This window comes from Pseudomyrmex gracilis, unplaced genomic scaffold (assembly GCF_002006095.1).
Source record: "Pseudomyrmex gracilis isolate BER0280 unplaced genomic scaffold, ASM200609v1 scaffold_141, whole genome shotgun sequence".
In the NCBI taxonomy this organism is placed as follows: domain Eukaryota; kingdom Metazoa; phylum Arthropoda; class Insecta; order Hymenoptera; family Formicidae; genus Pseudomyrmex; species Pseudomyrmex gracilis.
Genome location: NW_018020725.1, coordinates 132,737 through 153,016, shown reverse-complemented (window position 1 = coordinate 153,016; position 20,280 = coordinate 132,737). Strand labels below are relative to the sequence as shown.

Here is a 20,280-nt window from a genome sequence, read left to right as displayed (position 1 = left end):
ACAGCGAATCCGTGTCGCGTCGCCGTTGCCGTCGCCGCAGCGAAATCGCGCGCGGCCAGCATGCAAAGCATCGGCAAAACCGCAGGAATCTCGTTAGCGTATGCAAATCCGCCGTTGGTGGTGGTACGTACTAACTATCCTATCATGCTGCGGGCGATCCCTACCCCAACCTAATGTACACTCTATGCCCTACAGCTTAGAAATCATGGAGACGGGAAGAATCCTAATGACAAGGTAATAGGGCACCCGGCGCCCGAACTTGGACGACGTAAATTGCTAATTTTCTATCCCCCGTCGTCGTCATCGTTGTCGTTGTCGTCGTCGTAGCGTCACTACTACGAGAACGACACGAAGGCTTCGTTAACCGGATATGAATAGCGATTACGCGGACGTAGTGTTGACGCGCGATGCAGACGTCATAATTGTCGTGACGTTGTGTCACGGAGCGATATTAGAACGTTTTCCCGCGGAGGAAATTTTGCGACCGTGTGTCGCGAGATTACAGAACTCGTGTATATTTGAAAGACTCGGATAAAAATAAAAACAAACACAAAAACACAGAATAAGCGACATTTGACATTTTCTATTTTCAATATTTTTATGTTTTTCGCGGTACAAAAACTTTAGGAAAAAAACGCAAAGCGTTTTTTGACGTCTTGTACACATCAAAATTTTTACTCTCTGATAAAGTCCAAAATCTGACGTTTTAATATTAAAGTTTTTACAAGTAAATATATATATGTATATGTATATGTATATATATATATAAAGATACATTTTAAGATAAAATTGTTAAATATTTATGTTTTCACGCTTAATAAATTTTGACGTCAAGACTTTCGACTCGCGTCATTGTTTGTATCCCGTTTTTCAAACCCCCATCTCATTCAAGTTCGATCGCTTACTTTATATCGAATCGAATTTCTCAAGCGAAACAACGCGAATTGCGAAACGCGATACGCGTGTGCGATCGACGTTTTCGTTTGGAAAAAAAGGGGGAGGTGAAATTACTTGAGAGGAAGATCGGGGATAAGCGCCGAGTAAGGAAGGAAATAGTAATTTAACTCTCGCGGTATCTGAAGTCGAATCGTGGTGAAGGGAACAAACTACACGGCGGTGGTTCGAACCGGGCGCTGCCGCCGCTTCTGAACGCACTCGAGAACAGGCGAACGAAGTGGAGGGCTATAAGCGATTTTGAAAGAAAATCTAAAGTTCCAAAGGTCATAAAAGTTACCAAATGCCCGGCAATATAAAGGTTAACGGCCGCGTAAGTTCGTACGAACTTCGTGAAATGTACAAATCGCTCGTAAGAGAACGCGCGCGCGCGTTCGGCTCTCGCTTGCTCTCGCTTTGCCGGTGGCAATAACCGCCAGGAAGAAAATGGTATATAAAAATAAAAACGAGAAAAAAAGAGAGAGAGAAAGAGAGAGAGGGAGGGAGAACTTGCGAAATTACATTTCGGAATCTAATTGAAAATAATATTGCCTCACCGGTGCAAAATTACGTAAGATACACGTTGTATCGCTCGTTTATTGCCGCAAGTACCGACTTTTATACACATAAGAACGATTAACGATTAATGTGTTAAAGTTTATCGGAAAGTCTCTGGAGAAATCAATGGAGAGATCAATAAGCGCGAAACACACGGAGAGATACCGCGCTTTGAAAACGTGAGAAAAAAAAACTAAAAACGGAAAGCTTTTACATTCCGCAAAAAAATTTCACGAGAGAGAGAGGGAGAGAAAGAGAGAGAAATGAACCTTTTTTTTTTTTTTTTTTTTTCACCGTGAAACACCGCACTCTAAGTTAGTGGACGTATTCCGCGTGTCATATGTTACTCGTGTGCGGTCTGTCCGATACTTGGCCGCGACGTTATCGACAAAAACGTATCGTAAATCGCTTTTATTATATTCCGGAGCAAATTCGCGAGTCGTGCGGTTGTCCGTTCGGACATTGTTACAAGAGAGGAGAGGAGAGGAAACGTACGATGGAGGTCTCTCGTACCGAGAGAGCTTTGCGAAACGGGGGTAGCGCGCACAAACGAGGCCATTTTCGTGCAAAAATGGCACGTATCCCGCGGTGAAACGACCGGCCGATGGAAAATACGTTACGACGAGGGCGAGAACGGCGCTGCGCAAACAGGGTGAACCTGCTCTCCTTTTTTTTCGCGCAAACGCGTGTACAGTGAGTTACCCCGCGGCGTTAACCAACATTTTCGAACCGCGAGCAAACCAAGTTTCTGATCAAGTTCGACAAACACGCGATCCGCTCGCTCCAATTCTTTATTTCGTAATAAACGCGCCAAACTGCCTCTGTGTGTGTGTGTGTGTGTAGATTCGTTGAACGATCGTTGAATGAAGAACCGCGTTCCAGATTTCGTTGCGATCGGCAACGTCGCGAGATTAACGCATTAACGATTTATCGCTTCCTTTAAAAAAAAAAAAATATAATGTTTTATTAAAAGGAAAAAAACTAATAAAAAATGTAATTTCAACTAACAAAATGTGATTCGTGCGATTTTCTGAAAGATAAGAATCTCGCGATTGTGTGTATCTCGGTTGGAATATCGAATTTGGAAACGATTGTCTCCCCCGAAAACGATAATGCGATCGGCACACAATCGTTACCGCCGGCTAACGAAATTCAAGCGGAGTTAATCGAAACCCGAGACCGCCCGCGATCGGCGTTCCGCAAATGGGAGCACGCTCCGCGGAGCACAATCGGAAGAGCGATGAGGGCACTTTACCGCAAAAATGGCACGTAGCCTGCAGGCAAGTCGTGCCGCCTTCTGATGGAAAATGCGTTACGATAGAACGGCACGCGAACCCCGCCGGAATGGATCGTATGCGAGAAAAGTTCCACCGCATTAAACCGACGGCGAGCCATCGCGCTGGCCGGGGGTTGGGAGGGGTGAAGAGGGCGGAGGCATTCCGCTCGACAAACAAGCGGTTCTCTTTCAACCGGGTTCGACAGGTAGTTACAACACACACACTACATACACGTAAATACTTCCTGCAATTAAGCTGCAACTACTCGCGTACCCTGAGCAATAATTACGGTAATTCAGTCTCAAGATCGACGTTTGAACTTCCCTCAATTGCTTCCAATGTCAATTACGTACGGTAGGTGTCATTCCGTGTGAATTACGGCAAAAAGCGATTTTGTTTTGAAAGTAGGTCCTTTCGATGTTCTTCGATGAATCGAGGCGGAATACGAAGTAAACGTCCGGACATTAGTTAAAGAAACACAAAATTGCAATGAAAAGGTATTTATACACATGTAAGTTTTACAGACACGCTACTGATTAAAAAACTTCAACAAAATTCAAAACATCGAGAATTAATATTTACGCAACCGATAATTATCTTTCTTTAAATAAATATCCGGCTCATTGGAACATTTACCTAAGCTTGATGAGAAAAACCGTTTCTCGAAATCGTTCGTATTTGCAATGGCATTTTTTGTTAATTTAATATATTTTCGTGCGATTTTAATTTGCTTTAAATTGAAGAAATTTTGCTGAGCGAAATTAACTGATTGTTAATTTTGTAAACATTCTCGTTGTAATTCTCTTCTTTTTTGCTTGTTATTAAAATAAAAAATTCGCAAGTTAACTTTTTGGTGACGCTTGCCTCGGCGTTACGCATTACCGCTTTTACGAGACGATCTTAAAATTTCCTTGCTTTGCCCGCGGGTTTCTGAAAAGATGTTAAGCCACATATCGCAGTATTACACTCTATATATATGTACACGTATATATATATATATATATATACTTGTGTATATATATATTGTATATATATATACATATATATATATATATATATATAAAAGTGTGTGTCTGTGCATGCAACAAAATGCTTACCCCCTAAGCGCAACTCCGCAATTCCTTGTGCCATTTCGTACTCGTTCCGCACGAAGCACTGGTACATGCCGCGGTCCTCTCTCGCGACCGACGTCACGGAAATGCGCTCGCTAGAGACGGTCCTTACGCGAGCACCCGTTCTCAATGGCTGACCGTCCTTCAGCCAATAGTGCGCCGCCTGCGGAAATCCACTTGCGGTGCACGTCTGGAAAAGGGAGTTTAGACGGAAGGAACTGATGAGAATCAAGAAAAAGAAGAAGAAAGAAAAGAGATAGAAAGGGGAAACCCAAGAGAGAGAGAGAGAGAGGGAGAAAGAGGGAGTGAGCGGAAACGAGAGAAACCCGCGCGCGGCGTTTTCTTCCCCCGAGAGAAAAATCAGAGATCTCTATATTCCCCGGAAAAAGTATACTCGACTCTCCCTCTCTCGAACCGCGACCAGTATTAATTTCCGGCACGTACAAATTCATTTCCCGCGTCATCGGCAGCGCTTTGTGGCTATTTACGAACGGAATGAAATCAAAACAACACCCCTCGTGCCTCGAGATAAATATATTTAAAAAAAACAAACAAACAAAACTGAGATATTCGACACGCGAATTATCTGTCGGTTGTTTGCGATTTTTGCATTTTCAAATGCACAAAACGCGCGTTAAAAAAAAAAAGTGAGAATACTCCGAGCGCTATCTTGTGTCTTGTCGTTTATTTTCCGCGCGTAAAATGGTGCTCGTGCTTCCCGATCGCGTATTGCGATTCGTTCCTCCGCGAGATTACGCGAGGGACTTTTTTTCATATCGAATATAGTAATCGGCGATTACAACGATTTACTTTACCAGATAAGCGGATTTTCCGAGATCGACGGTCTGTATCGCCGGATGTACGTGCACGCTAAGCGGCGCCGACACCGTCAATCTGATCTCCAGTGTCTCGCTGCCCTCGGAATTGCTGGCGGTGCACATGTAAGAGCCGGCGTCGGTCTCTTCGACGTTCTGGATGATCAAAGTGCCGTCCCGCATCACGTAATGACCGGACGAATCCTCGATCGGCTCCTCCCGCTGATTTCTGTTGTAGTACCACCTGCGAAACGCGCCAACAACAATCCGCGAATTAAATCATCTTTCTGTATCGCGCGCAAAAGAATAAGAAAAAGTTTCGGACAGCGAAGAAAGGAAAGAACGAACTCGCTGGGTTCTTGTTGTCATTCGACGAAACTTGTTTTTTGAAGAAAAAAAAAACATCTTTGGCAGGCCCGGCAAGGTTTCTTTTTCTCCGCTCTCCGCGTAGTAACTAATCTTCCTCCTATTTCTGGAAAAAAAATTTTTTTCCGCGTGCCATAGCGTGCTTCGCGCGTTTTAATATTTGATTTCTGAAGGACCGTCATTACCGGGTCGTGTCGTCGCGAGAAAACGCGCGCAGAGACATTCGAAAACCTACCTACCGCGTGCGCTCGCATTGTGTTTCGCGACTCCCACTTCACATATGTGTATGTGTGTGTGTGTCCCCGGCAATGTGTATGCAAATTACCATTTCCCGCGCGCTCGTCAAAGGCAACGACGTTATTATAGTAGTTGCCTAACCGTCGGGGATCTCCCTCGAAAACGTCCGCGTACGTATGATATAAGCGTACGTGCGCGCGTATTATACGTACGTATGTCTGGCCGAGAGACCCGTTCGTATCTCTACCGCTGCACTACACACAACGGTGCTTATACCACAAAATAACTATTGTTTCATCGGAAAGACCGAATGCATTTTCCCCCGACCTCTGCTATTGTTATGTCGTGTGTGTGTATGTGTGTGTGTGCGCGCGCGGACTCTCGTCGTTTCTCTGCTACTTGTGTTCACAGATTCGTGTCATGCACACACACACATACACACACACTGGCACACATCGCCGGCCGCGGCGAGATACGCTTGGCACGCTTTCAAAACGTTCACTTTTCAAGAACATGCATTTTAATGATAACTGCCGCGCGATTATTCAAACAGCAGCATTCGCGTATGACGAATACCATTAAAACTGCATAACAAACACGTTTACGAAATCTCACGGAGATCTTCCCGCGCCACCTTACAATTGGCTCCCACCCGTCGTTTCTCTCTTTTCTCTCTCTCTCTCTTTCTGTGATGGAGAACGCGCGAAACCGACGCAAAGCGCGCGCGACCGGCGCGCATTGCAAGTAGCGAAACTCAATCGCGAGTCGGTCTCCCACGGCAAATTCCACGAGAAACGAGATCGCGCATAACTTCGCGGGCTTTTCGTGTCCGTCTTAATTGAAAATTCAAAGCGTTCGGTTGTCTCGATTTCAGAGCTCCTCTCATCGGGAGGGGGGAGGATAATCCGATCGATCTTTGGTGAGCACGCGCGACCTTTGACCCTATCGGTTGGCCGCAACGCCACCGAAACGCTCCCTCTCCTCCTTCCTTTCTACCTCCTCCTCACCCCACACACATCAGCGCAAGAACGCGCATCAGAAATCTCTCTCTTTCTCGATGACGACGACGACGACGACGACTGACGATCCATCCAACCATCAAGCAAGATACACATACGAGCGCGCAAAATGTGTACGTTATTTAAAATTTAAAACACTCGATCGATCGACCTCACTTGGCGCGTCGCGTGTATTACAGAGCTTATCAAATATATGTACGCGTATAAAAGGAAGCTCCGAGATGTTTCAGAGATAAAAATTCCAACGAGAATTTTCTTTTCCTCGTCTTATCAAACTTCTGTCGATACGTACGTGATTGCCGCCGCGACGTGGAGAAATCGCTGATGAAAATTTCAAGCTCCCGCCGCCGCCGCAGCCGCCATTTCTGCGATTCGAATGTGGCTCGCGTCACACACACACACACACACACACAAACGTCGCCGGGCAGCTTTTAACGAACTCGCGCATATGTATATATTTGTGCAGTCGGATTGCCATGAATTTGTAACGCGACTCAGATATATTTCGAACATGCGAGCTGTTCCAATTAAACCGTATTAGTCTTAAAAATACGGCTGCTCTTTATTAACATATGAAACTAGTTTATTTCACAAGCGCCCCCGTCTCAACAAGCTGCCGAAATCGATTTAGCAGTTTGTGATGTAAAGAAAAATAAAGCTGCCACAATTAGCGATGCTCTTTACGAGACACAAAAAAATTGTGCGTGAGGGGGGGGGGAAGAGACGAAAAAAAAAAAACGGAGGGAGAAATAAATCTCTATTTAATGATGCGCGACACATCGCATTTATTTCGAAAAGTTTCGTTCGAAGCTCAAACCAGATTCGGCCTCCGAATTTTTTTTTTTTTGCTTTTTTTAAAATTAAACGAGATTGATAAGTGTGCGAAGCCAAATGTCGCGAGATGAATTTATACTTTTTTTTTTTTTTTTTTAGATTATCGCCGACATCCTTCCGAATCGATTACCCTCTTGGTGGAAATACCCTTATCTCCCCGCGGGAAGTTTATCGAGACCGAATGGAGCCAGTTCATCTTTTCGTCGATTGCTCGTAACGCGCCATTAGCCCCGGCATATCGTCTCTCCCGCGCGAGTAGCAAATAACGCGACTGTGTTCGATCTCTTTCTCGCGTGATCGGCCCCACGTGGCTTCGAAAATCCGCTTGGTACACTGCAGCATATAAGAGGCGAGGGAAGGAGGACTCTTGCTTACTCCGCATTCGAAGTGAAGATGTAGAAGTACGACAACGAGACGACGACGACGACGACGACGACGACGACGAGAAGGAGGCCGAAGAGAGTCGGTGCGGCGATGGCGTCGTCAGAGCACGGCAGAAGTGGAGCCACGGGGATGAGGAGTATACCTATAGATAATCGAATTTACGGAGGGAAATTGGTGAGGGAAGGAGACGGGATATGGGGATGCTCTCGAGTGCGAGAGAACTCGGAGAGATGGAAGTCTCTGCGCGAACCCTCAAACTCTCTCTCTTTCCTTTTCTCTCTGTGTGTCTCCTCTCTCTCTTCTCGTCTACGTCTTCCCCATCTTCGTGTACTCTCGTCTGCTCCTTCATTCTCCTATATTCTCCTCTTCTCTGTCTCTCTCTCTCTCTCTTCCTTCTTCTCTCATTCCTGTCCCTCTATCTTCTCCGGCCTCTCTCGCGGCTCTCTTCCGTCGACTAAATCAACCCCCGCGTAAGAGACGACTAGAGAGAGCCGAGCTCGGTTGGAAGAAGAGCCGTGCGACCAGGAGAAGGATGAGTAGTGGCTCGGAGAGGGGAGGACGGGAACAGAGGGAGCGGGGAACGAGCGGTTGATGAACACAAGCACGGAATACTCAGTGACGTCGACGTATACGTAAATGCGGAATATTTGATGGGCTGTCAGAAGCAGTCTCTGTAATCAGCGGTCGGTTTGTTTGCGCTACCCATACAGCCCTCTCGCCGACGTCTATATATCTTCCGGCTATCTTCGTTCATCCCTCTGGCTGCTGGTGCCGTCGTCGCACGCACACACCCGCGAGTCTCCGGGAGCCGCGAATCCGCACACACACGCGCGAGCGAACGAATGAGCGAGCGAGCGAGCGCGCGCGTGCGCGTACCTAACCGTATACGCGAGTCAAACCGCAGCATCGCAGCTCTATCCGCACCGATTCTACAAATTTTACGTGCGTGCGATCAAAGTACCGTCGATATGTTCTGACGGCGACGTTTGAAATTTTCATTTCGCGTTACTGACGAAGAGAGACGAAGTAAAAAAAAGAAAAAAAAATTCTCTATTTCGATGGAAACGCGCGCGGATATGTATATAACCGCTATTCTTCATCGATCGCGGTATAATCTCTCGCGTACGATGCCTTTTCATCCGTTTTCATGCGAAACTATTCTAAAGTGTATCTCGGGTCTCACGCGCGCGGGCGCGGGCGCGCGCGCGCGCGCACACACACGCCGTGTGTTCGACGCAAGTTTGATTACCGCGCGATCCTCTATACGGCGCTCCGCGGCATCAATGATGGAACCAAACTAGTTGCTAATCGCGTAATCCACTCTAATAACACCGCTTCTCCCCCTACCACGCAACAAGTTTCGCACAGCCACTCGTCGCTTCTACGACGCGTTGAGAGCGCGTTTTGCACGTAAGTTTGCGCGATGTTACATCTCCTCTATATCCCGGTGGTGTGTAGTGTCTCTCGTCGGGAGTTATATCCTTGTTTCTCTTCTTTCGTAGATAAATATTGTACATCGCGGAACGGGAAAACAAAAGGAGATGATCCACTTCCTAGTGGAGGAAGAGAGAGAGAGAGAGAGAGAGAAAAGAGAAAAGGAGAGAGAAAGAACCGGTCGTTAACGTATAATATTTAATACACATGGGGAGAGAGCTTGCGCGGAAACAAAGATGTAACGGTTTTCTTGTTCGTTTTCCTTGTCTATCTTTCTTCCTCTTTACACGTCGTGCTCTAACATAAATCCGCGTGTCGATGAACTCTCGGACGCGTTTCTCCCGCGCGACAAAATATTCCGGTGCGGATCTATGTTTAAAATTAGCATTAATATAAGGAAAACACAGAGAAGAGAGGGAGAGAAAGAGAGAGAGAGAAAGCGTACATTTATTAAGGAGAGAGAAAGAGAGAGAAAGAGAGAAAGACACCGCGCGGCTAGCGTACGTCTAGTAGCAACGTGGATAAGTATCGTCCATATGTTTTGTGTCTGTTTGCACAAAGATTCCAATTTCCTCGTCGCGGCTGTCGGGCGTAGCAGTTTCAACGCTCGACGCGTAAAACACTGTTAAATCGCACGCGTTTGATTCCCGCTGCACGTCAACGTGCACGTGCGTGCGTGTTATTTTATATAATGAGTTCTTATCTTTTATCTCTCAAACATACACACACGTACGTGCGCGCGCGCGCGCATGTGTATAGAATACTGCTGCTTTTGATTTTATAACGAACGCAGAACTCATTATATAAATTTCCGTGTAGTTAACTATATTTTCTTTTCAGATCCCTTCTATCTCTCGGGCGGTTTGTAAGAGCAACAAAAAATTTTTGTTACATTTAATAAAAATTAACGAAAAAAAAAAAAGAAAAAAAATAAATAAAAGGTAAAGAGAAATTTTTCCGCGTCATGGTTCTGTATTCCGCGGAAAGGAAAGAAAAAACGCGGGCACAATGGGACGGTCCGTTTAAAAGCGCCAGACAGAGCGCTCTGTGATTTTTCGCTCGTTCGTTTATACTTTATACGTTTCATGCGCGCATGAAATCGGGAAACACAGGAAACTGAAATTTCGGTCGGCGCGCCCGCGTCCTAATATTGGATCGTCAATATTTATCGTGTACGTTGCGGTCACTCTTCGTTATTAGCTGCCATTCACACTGAGCTGTCGCCGCGCTGAGTGTGCGCGAAATTCGACCGCTATTCCGTAGTAGGTAACGCGCGTGCTAAAATTCCCTTCCCGTCTTGCTGTAATCTCCGACATTGCGCTTTAATTCATGCGCGCTCGTTTCCGTACTTGACATCAAGAGTCACGACGACTCACGCTCGCGCGAGCGAATTCTAACGTCGGATTTTCTAATGTCTAACTAAACGATCCAAATAGGCGCTTCGAAGCAAGCGGGTTAAAGCTTGATGAAAATTTTTTAATTTTACTAAACTTTTATATTCAAGTCATATATTTTAGATTTTTAAATTTACACAATAGTTTTTTTACGATATACTCTCTCTCTCTCTCTCTCTCTCTCTCTCTCTCTCTCTCTCTCTGTGAGCGCACATATTAATAACAATATTTACCATTAACCTGTATTCTATTTTTATATTTTACAGCGACGTAACAATTTATAAGAGTCCACAATGTGCGCTATCATTTTTTGCTATTTTTTGCAATTTGTTTTGTAGAGAAAAAAATTTTTGCACAGAGAGATTTTTATATAATATAGTAATAAAATATTTTTAGAATCCTATATTAAAAAACCTACATTTTGTTAGAGAAAAATAAGAGTTTGCGTGGAAAATTAATTTTGTTTTTCAAAAAAAAAAAAAAAAAAAAAACACGAATGGCGCTTTTTTTATCTCTTTTCGAAAAGAAGTAAGTTTTTTGATTCAAATTACCTAACGATATCGCCCCCTCCCCGGGTGCCACGCTTGGAAAATAAATGCGTGCTTACCCTTTAATCGCGCGCAGATGAAGCGCGAAGAAAGCACGCTAGAAAGCGTTGATTTAGGTAGCAAACGGATAACGTTGAAGGCAACGAGAAACTTGCGCGAGAGTACACGTCGATCGGAGAAAAAATTGCGCTTAAAGTCTAATAATAAACGTTTCACAGCAATTAAGCAATAATAGGCGATGTCCGTGCCCGCGATAAGCGGAACACAGTTCGCCAACGCGACGTTCAGATCCGCGTGTATCAGAGCGAGACTACGCGAGACATTACGAGCTATTAGATCCTATCGGAGCGACGCGAAGTTGTTTTTCGGCTATTTTCGGATATTTTCGAAATTTGTGGAGTTTTTTTGCGTGATAAACGAGATTATCGATTTTTCCAGAAAAGTTAGATCTCTTTTACTGTGTAATTAAAGCGATATTCGAATTTTCGCGAATTCTAACATCAATTATAAAAACAAATTTGTCGTAATTCGCATGGTTGAAAAAATTCTACCAGAAAAAGCGAGTGTAAATAATCACAGTCGATTCTCTCAATATTGATTGTTGCCACTTTTATCCCGACGTTGATTGGACGTTTCTCGGATGTGCTTCTCGATTCATGTTGTATAAATCAAGAAGCACGGTAGTGCTCGCGAAATTCATGCGATTGAGAAGTGAGATTTTCATAGAGCAATATCTCGAAAACGATCGAACCGATCACTTTTGTGTTTTAGTCTCAATCGCTTCAGAACAAAACACTAATAAAACAAAATATTTTTGCGTTTTTTAAAGTCACGTGACAGGGAGGAGAGGAAAAACACTACGTGATAAAGTAACGTGACTGTACTTTAGCCACGTGTTTTAAAAAATGTGACTAAAGTAAAGTCACGTGACAGGGAAGAGAAGAAAAACAACATGTGACTATACTTTAATCACATGTAGCTCTACAGAGTACACGTGCACGCGAGAACTACTATATATATATATATATATCTCGTTAAAAATATATTTTCTAATCAACTCAAGCTCAAGCTTGTCTAACGACTAAGTTCTTAATCTACGGGGTGTTTACGAACAAACGATTGACAATTCGTGAAAAAACTCACCTATTAGTCGGAGTGGGATTGGCATAGGCCACGCAGGGAATCACTACGGTGTCCTTCAGACGCGCCGACATGTACACTAGTTTCTCGTTTATTATAGGCGGCATGGTGCCACGGATTTCTGAAAGTACAGACACAAATGACGGACGAGTAAAGTGACTTATATAGCGTAAAGCCGAAGATTGAACGAACGACGGAATGCTATTTAGTCTCCGGCCCTCGTTCCGCTCCGATCGATTTCCGGAGCCAAGTTTGCTGTGCGCTACGTGGAAAATATGTTCATAAATTCTTACTGTCTGAGAGGGAGCCAGAGGACAAGGCAGAAGACCGAGAGTTTCGGAGACGACGACGACGACGACGAAGAGGAGCAGAGGAGAAGGGGAAAGAAGAAACTGAGATTGAGAGAAAGAAAGGAAAAAAACACACACGTGTATACACACACGATAACGCGCACGCAGAACTCGTTGCGTTTAATGGGAAGTTATGGTCGCAGATAACATCGCGTCGTCTTACGATATATATATACGACACCGCCATGAGAAGTCGAACGTCACGTTAGATAATGACGATATATATCGTCGCGCTTTGGCCGAGAATTTGAAATTACGTCACGCGCGTCACGGAAACTGTCGGAAAAATTACGTTCCGCTCGAACGACGCCGACGGCAACGTCTCTCCGCGGCAGACGTTGCTTTTACACGGTAAAAAAATTCGTTCCGTGAAAAGTTTCCGCGTTTTTTCTTCCTCTTCTTCTTCCTTTTTCAAAATCGAATCATCGGGGATATTAAAACGAGATTTTTGCAAACAACGTTACTCGTTATCGGGTGTGTGCGTCGCTGTATAATGTACAATTATGTTAAATAAATCAAATTTTGCTCCCTAATTATTACATTAATAAATCAAATTTCGTTCCCTGTGAACATTTTCGTTCTAGTTTCGTGTCAAACGTGTATAATTTTGCCCTCGCGCCCTCGCGTAATAATATATTCGCGCGAAAACTTTTCTCTTGCGAAAGATAAATTTACAATTAAAATCTAATCCGATCGAGTTGCGCGCGCGTTTGAGAACGGCAGAACGAGTGAAGAATGCGCTAATATAATGTTGATTATCACGTGCGCGCGTTATTCCATTCGTTCGATTACAAAAGTAGAGGGTTTTTTCTTTTTTATTTTAGTGCGCGCGCGCGCGCGTGGGCGAGCTGCGTTAAAATCGAGCCACTCAATCTATCCCGGTCGCATATCTGCGGTGGAAATGCAGCGTGGTTTATTGATTCGTCCATAGATACTCTCAAGTGCCCTTCTCTCGCCCGGCACGTGTGTTATTTCGCGATCAAATGATGTGTGGACAGCGGCGCATACGTGCTGTTACATTTAACGGGGAATTAATGCGCTGGATTACGGCGTCGAATAACTCTGCGCGTTCATATGTGCATGTGTGTGCGCGCGCGCGCGCGGGCACGCTCACCTCCCGCACGTCGCGACAAAAATATTTATCGTTTACGCGAGGTACGTGCACGTACTGTATACACACATAACCCTCCGTGTGCGCTTCATTTCGCGACATGATTAAAATTAATTGCGCGCGTCAATACCCGTCGAAACAATGACGCCCCCGCGTCAATCTCACTAGATCCAATATTGCGCTTATCGCTTTCATAAACACACAATTCTTACAAATTACGGAGTAATTATTTACACAAATTGTTGCGTCTCTCTTCCCCGTCCGTGTGTTCGCGACGGACCAATTTCGAAACCCGAAAAAAAAAAAAACTTCGCCGTTACAAAACGCGGACAAAAGAGCGCAATGCGCGTTTTGCGAAAAACCGAAATGGGAAATCGAGCGAAGTTATTCGAAGGAAATTGTTTAATTCAATTCACCGTCGATCCCCCGTATAGTCGAGATATACGCGAGATTTCCGTAACACCGGAGAACATCTGAATTTTTTAATGTCAAAGTTCGATTTCCTCTCTCCCCCCGACTTCCTCTCCCTCTAGGCGAAACCTACATACAAATTTCGACGTCCGTCGAAATTTCCAATAAATCAGACGAGGGCATAACGCGATGTCTGACTCGCGGGCGGCGCGTTTGTACCGTCACCCCCGCCCTCCCTCCGAACTCCACCGAGTGCCACATACGCACCGAAATTGTTTTACCGTGGCACTTGATACCGCGGCGCGATATTAGATTTCTTCCGCAATTGCGCATTAAACGTTAACTTTGCGCGCCGGTTCTGAATTCGCCACCTACTAGGATTTTACGCGCGGCAACTGATAATGCGCTGTCCGAAAAGTTTCCTCATTACCACGGAAAACTACTGTACGAGCGAGATTTTGGTTAATTCAGCATACGCGCAAGCGCCGCCGCCGAAATATGCAAACTATCGAATTTCCACCTCTCTCTCTCTCTCTCTCTCTCCCTTTTTCCTTCGCCCCGCGAACTTCATTATTAAGTTATTAACTTGCGTAAGTGCGCTTAGCATAAATTTCTATCTTACCAGCGGGAAACATCGCAACGGCGCAACTGCCCGCCGCCGCTGCCGCCGCCGCCGCCGCCGACGACGACGACGACGACGACAACGATACCCGGTTTTATTACGAGTGCACACCGAGAGCGAGCGCGTACGTTTCTGGAAAATTGAAACTCCTGAATTTTTTAACGTCCGCCGAGATATTCTTGCTCGGGCACGTCGAATCGGTTTTTCTTTCCTGATTATGCGGCGGCACACAAACCGGGCGCGCGATTCCTCTCGCGCAGCACCGCACGACATCGATATCTCGATGTTATATAAAACGCCTATTATTACAATTATTGTTATTATTATTGTTATTATTGTTATTGTTATTATTATTTTTGTTATTATTACTATTGTTATTATTACTATTGTTATTATCATTACCAATAATGCAGTTAAATCGTTTCATTTATTATGATTGTTATTACTACTGTGTTATGTATATGCGTATTCACATTACTGTGTTACATAAAATTAAATTATTTCATTAAGGATTATCAATATGACAATAATTATTGTTATAAATTTAAATGATTTCGTTTGTCGTAAAACTCGAAAATCATGGAGATCAGGAGGTTCCCCGAAACCTATTGAATTGAACGTTTAACCGAGTTTTTTCAAATTAATTGCCGCCACCACACATGCGCGTGTCGTTTTCCCGGTCGTTTGAGGCTGTGCTTTAGACAAATGTTTGTTCCGATTGTGTATGGCGCGCGCGAGCTCACTCGCGCTTTCAGAGCGAATATATCGTTTATTCGGCAACCCGTCAAATGATACACCAGGTAATTAACCCACGAGCGAATAATGGCGATAATTAATTGATGTTCGTTCCGAAATATTTGTGTGATTAGGAGAACACGAGTAGAACGAGGGCGCCTACGCGCGCGTATAGATTACAAACACGTGCACGCACTCCGGTTAAATTGTATCGTATTGCCGGAGAGCTAATTTCGAGTCCGGCAACGACTTGCGAGTGAGCGAGCAAGCGAGCGCGCGTGCGTGCTTGTTTAACGCGAATACGATGAAGTTTCGGCCAAAATTTACAATCATAATATTAATTAATCATTGTATTATTGCGCATTCCGCGTTTATCTATATAGAATAGTAATGCCGTGAATATATACGCGAAGAAGAAAAGGTTCCGCACACACGCGCAGAGAAAGAGAGAGAGAGAGAGAGAGAGAGAAAAAAATAGAGAAAGAGAGCGGCAACACGTGAAATCACAATGCGACGCGTTCACTCTGCTGGGGAAACTTTTAATAAGTCGCGCGTCTCGTCCAAAATTTGCGATATCACACAGAGAATTACCCACAGTTCTTTTTGAAGTTCCTCAACTCTTCTCCGCAGAGTTTTTTTCAAAAAAATCCCGAACGTCGTCCGGAGAGCAGTTCGGGAAAAAGACTTCCGCGCGGGATATGACAATATAACTGATATTATAAAAGGAAGAAGCACGGGCGATCAATATTCCATTGTGTACGCGCGCGCGCGCGCGTGCTACGCTCTCACTTTGAGCGCGCGCGGATGTTAAATGCGCGAAATTAATTTCAACCTCTAAATAAGCATAATAGACAGATAATATATTTACATAACAACTCCCGGGTGTTCGACGTTAACGTTCCCGAGGGGTGGCTCGATCGCGGGAAAAGTGAATAAAGGGCCGGTTTGCCTTTCTCTGCTTGCCTGCCCGCCGCGCGAATACGCGATTAAAGTTCCACTTAATTTCGAGCGCGATATGACGTTGCAAGGAGAGGAGAGAAACGTCATTAGTCAGACCGCTCTCGAGGGTAACTTCCCGGCCGCCCGCGCCCATCACCTTCGGTTCTGTCCTTTCCTTCTTTCGCGCGTTTATCCAGGAGGAGTCCTCTTGTAATTTAACACAACGCTATATAATACTGTCGCCACTTCTTTAGCCCTTATCTAATTAAACATCGACCGCGTTGTCGAAGAAATTCGTTCTCTCTCACTCTCTCTATATTTCTCTCCGAGTCGCTCTCCTCGGCAGTTAAACGTACTCTCCTGTACGTTTTTATCGTCATTCCTCCCTCGTGACCCTCGCGAGAGACGACCGGATCTTACGTTGACATGCGATAGGAGAACAAATTACGTAAGAGAGTGCAAAAAACGAGGGCGAAAATTAATAGTACACAGTCCGTTTGATGATGCCGCGATTCTTAATGACCGCCTCTCGGCCAGCCAGACATTAATTAATCGACAAAGACGATAAACACAGACAACTCGCGCGCAAATTACACTCTTTAGATATACGATATCTCTGATAAATAAATGAAAAACCAGACACGTCGGGCATTCGTTGCAAATGTTTGTTTCGAACGTTGAAAAAATGACTTTTCAATGACGGCAAATCGTAATTTCTCCGCAAATTTTTCATCTTTTCGTCGTGATCTCTCTCTCTCTCGTCACGTCTTTCGGTTGCTTTAACTCCGAACGAAAAAAATAGGAAGTATAATTGCCGCGGTATCGATCGAATCGAACGCTGGGTTAAAGTAAACATTTAATTAAACTCCACCGCACACGTTCGATACATGTTCTCGGGCTCGAGGCAGAACCGGAATTTATCGTTCGACAAGCGCACCGGGATATATCCGCGTTTTCTCGTCTATTTACGTTTTTGAAAAATTTAATAATTGCCAGAACCGAACATAGTCTTTGTGTGCGCGCGCGCGCGCGCACGCACGATAGATATACGCGAGCGATAGAACCCGATCCCATTTTCCGTACGTCAACGGATTAATCTCCGAGACCGGAGCTAGTTACCAATAACAAGGATAATGAGATCGCGCGTACTGCCGACTGATAATGAGAAGCTCAGACTTTCCCATTTCCTCACCGCGTTGTATTTTATTAACACAATTTCATCCGCCAGCCCGCAGGGAACGAACCGACTTTCCTTCAAGGAAACCTTCATCGAATCTCCATTGTTTTTGCGTTTAATTATATAGCGATAGAAAACGCGAGTTTTCGACAAACTAAGCTCCGGGCGAAAAATTGACTAAAAATATTGGATAATAAAATCCCGTTTGCGCGTGTGTATGCGCGTGTAAAGAACACACACGTGCATAGAATAAATCTTTAACAAAAACATTGATGTCAATTTTACTCGAATAATGTTCGACTTTTGATCCGAAGTAAATGCGCCATTTTGTAACGCAATTCCAAATACTGACGCAAACTGCGATAAATACCAATTAATTTCTCCGAGAAAATTTCTCGTGTGTAAAAAAACCAAAAAAAAAACAAACAAACAACTCGCAAGTTGGTCAAAGAATTTGCTCGAAAAACAACACAACATTCGCGGTAGAAGCGCAACGAGAAAAAAATCTAATTTCGCTACGTAATGTTAAATATTAACGTAAATCGCAATAAACGCCAATTATTTTCTCCGAGAATTTTCTGTGTAAAAAACAAATCTGCAAAAAAAACAATTCGCTTTGTGAAACAACGCGGCGAGTAGACACAATGAGAAAAATCTAGTTCGCGCAACGTTCTGAAATCAAAGTACCGATAAATTCTCCGAGAATTTTCTATAAAAAAAAAAAAAAAAAAAAACTCAAAAACAAAACATTGCTGCTAAGTTAATCAAAGAGTCAGCTTTGTCAAACAATAACGCGACTACGGAGACGCGCAATGAGAAAAATCTCGACGACGACGTGTACTCACCGTTCAGTTGCAACCGTCCGACGTTGCTGCTGACGACGGTTTCCTGAGTTAGCCGATGATGCGTCCTGCACCGATAAGTCATCTGTGCGTCGCTTCGCGTAATATTGATTATCATCAGTTCGCCGGTCGGCAGCATATGATATTTGCCATCTGTACCGTAACACACGTAACAAACACATACACATCACCGTACGCACACACATCAAGTTTGAATTACGCTTGTATCATCATGGAAATCTAAATTGATCGGAAGGAAATTACATGTTTATACGCGATCGTATAACATATATCGCTATATATATATATATATATGTATATATATATATATATATTTTATTTATATATTACGTATATATATGTATATACATATATGTATATTACGTGTACATATAACGTCGCGTAACACAATCCGTGTTTTCCAACAAGGTAACAGTACAATTAATTTACAATAATACCTGATAATTGTACGTTATGAAAAGGGAAATTCTACAATTTTAGAGCAATTTCGCGTATTCGAAACCACGCGGATTCGATAACGCTCGTTTTTATTATTACCAACGCAACGAAATCCGTGTTGTTTCTTTCTGTTCTTTTTTTTTTTTTCTTTACCACTTACCGCCCATTGTGGAGGGATAGATGTTGAATGCGGGTTCCTGTAGCCAGGACGTGACCGTGACGTGATCGCGAACGAAACTGGGCACGTTGCAGCGCATGAGCACGTTGTTGCCCGCGAAGCCGTTCGGACTCTGCACTTCCGGGTCGTAACGTTGATTCACCACTGCAAACGACGGAGGAGTTTCAGTTGCCAGCGAGAGTTTCGTGCAACGCGCGCGTCGCAATTGTGCAAGAACGCAACGAGAATGTTAAATTGGCGAGAACGGGGATTGAACGCGTGTGCGCGATTCGACGTATCGTTAACACATCGATAAGAAACAAAACGAGATAAGCTCGCCCCGGATTTTAAACACATTGCTTGTTAACGCTCCTAATTAGCGAGCTTTCGTAAATGCGAGAGCAATATACATGCGCGCGCGTCATACACGCATAATTTTATGCCTCTGTTTCAATTATACATAATGATCTGTTCAACGAGATGTTTGCGGGTAAACAGGCGTTACATTCACTAAGCACTGTAGAATTTACACAAGCATAAAATGATTTACAAATAGCCCTCGTTAATTTACTAGAAATTTAATGATGTTATCTCGCCGGAACAATAATATGTGCAAGAAACAAACAACAGGCTGGGAGAGCGCGTGCGAGAAACCGGAGAATCAATCGCCGTTCGCTTGCCGCTTCCCGTTCGCGCGCATTTTGTTCATAAATCTTTTCTTTCGCGGCAAAACAAAAGCACATTACATTTGTTTACGATTATAAATCGTTTTTATTGTCCGCATTTAAAGTGCCGCGATAACGGGACTTTTGTTGAAAACGAAGGCAACTTTTATGCGTAAGGAAAGAGAAGTATAGATTTTTCAAAAATTACATCGCGCGTCGCTCGCTCGCTTGCTCATTTCTCAGTATCGCTCATCAACGAGAAACAGCGTCTGATAAACGAACCCCGACGAAGGTGTACAATATGATCAGAGAGAGAGATTAGAAAATCCTCCCCAAAAAAAGACACGCTGTTTCTTATCCGAAATCTCTTTCCGTGTCGCGATCCGCCCCTGTCCCGGGTGAGCCCGCGTAAGTTGATGGGCTCGGCTGAAAGGTCGGGTAAGGGCATGTCTAAGAGGGGGATGGAATAAGGTTGTAAAGAACGTGGAAGGCAGTCAGGCAAGCCAGAGCCCGGGCAGAGTCTGAGGGAGAGAACGTGGAGGACGGAGCGGGCGGGGGAGGAGTAGAGCGCGAGGGTAGTAGCGCCAGCAGCAGCCAGGGAATCGCTGTGCTGCGGTGTGGTGTGCTGTTGGTTGTGCTCTGCCTCCGCAACCCGTTTCGAGAGTCAGCGGAGCGAGGCACTCAGACTTCAGAATGGGGTAAAAACTCACTGAGTTTGCCCGTACTCCATCCACCTCCTCGTGCTTGCCGTTCCCTTCGCA

General features: G+C 44.4%; 1 protein-coding gene across 7 annotated transcripts in view; it reads right to left on the bottom strand.

Annotated features, from left to right (window-relative positions):
- LOC109857036 (Down syndrome cell adhesion molecule-like protein Dscam2) overlaps positions 1 to 20,280 on the bottom strand; it is an 87,733-nt gene that overhangs the window by 37,747 nt on the left and 29,706 nt on the right. For all 7 annotated transcript variants that reach the window (XM_020432913.1, XM_020432914.1, XM_020432917.1 and 4 more), the window contains 5 exons: positions 18,858 to 19,019; positions 18,242 to 18,391; positions 12,055 to 12,172; positions 4,696 to 4,939; positions 3,866 to 4,070 (listed from right to left, as the gene is read on the bottom strand). In XM_020432913.1, coding sequence (XP_020288502.1) covers positions 3,866 to 4,070; positions 4,696 to 4,939; positions 12,055 to 12,172; positions 18,242 to 18,391; positions 18,858 to 19,019 — 879 coding nt within the window. The remainder of the gene's footprint in view (positions 1 to 3,865; positions 4,071 to 4,695; positions 4,940 to 12,054; positions 12,173 to 18,241; positions 18,392 to 18,857; positions 19,020 to 20,280) is intronic.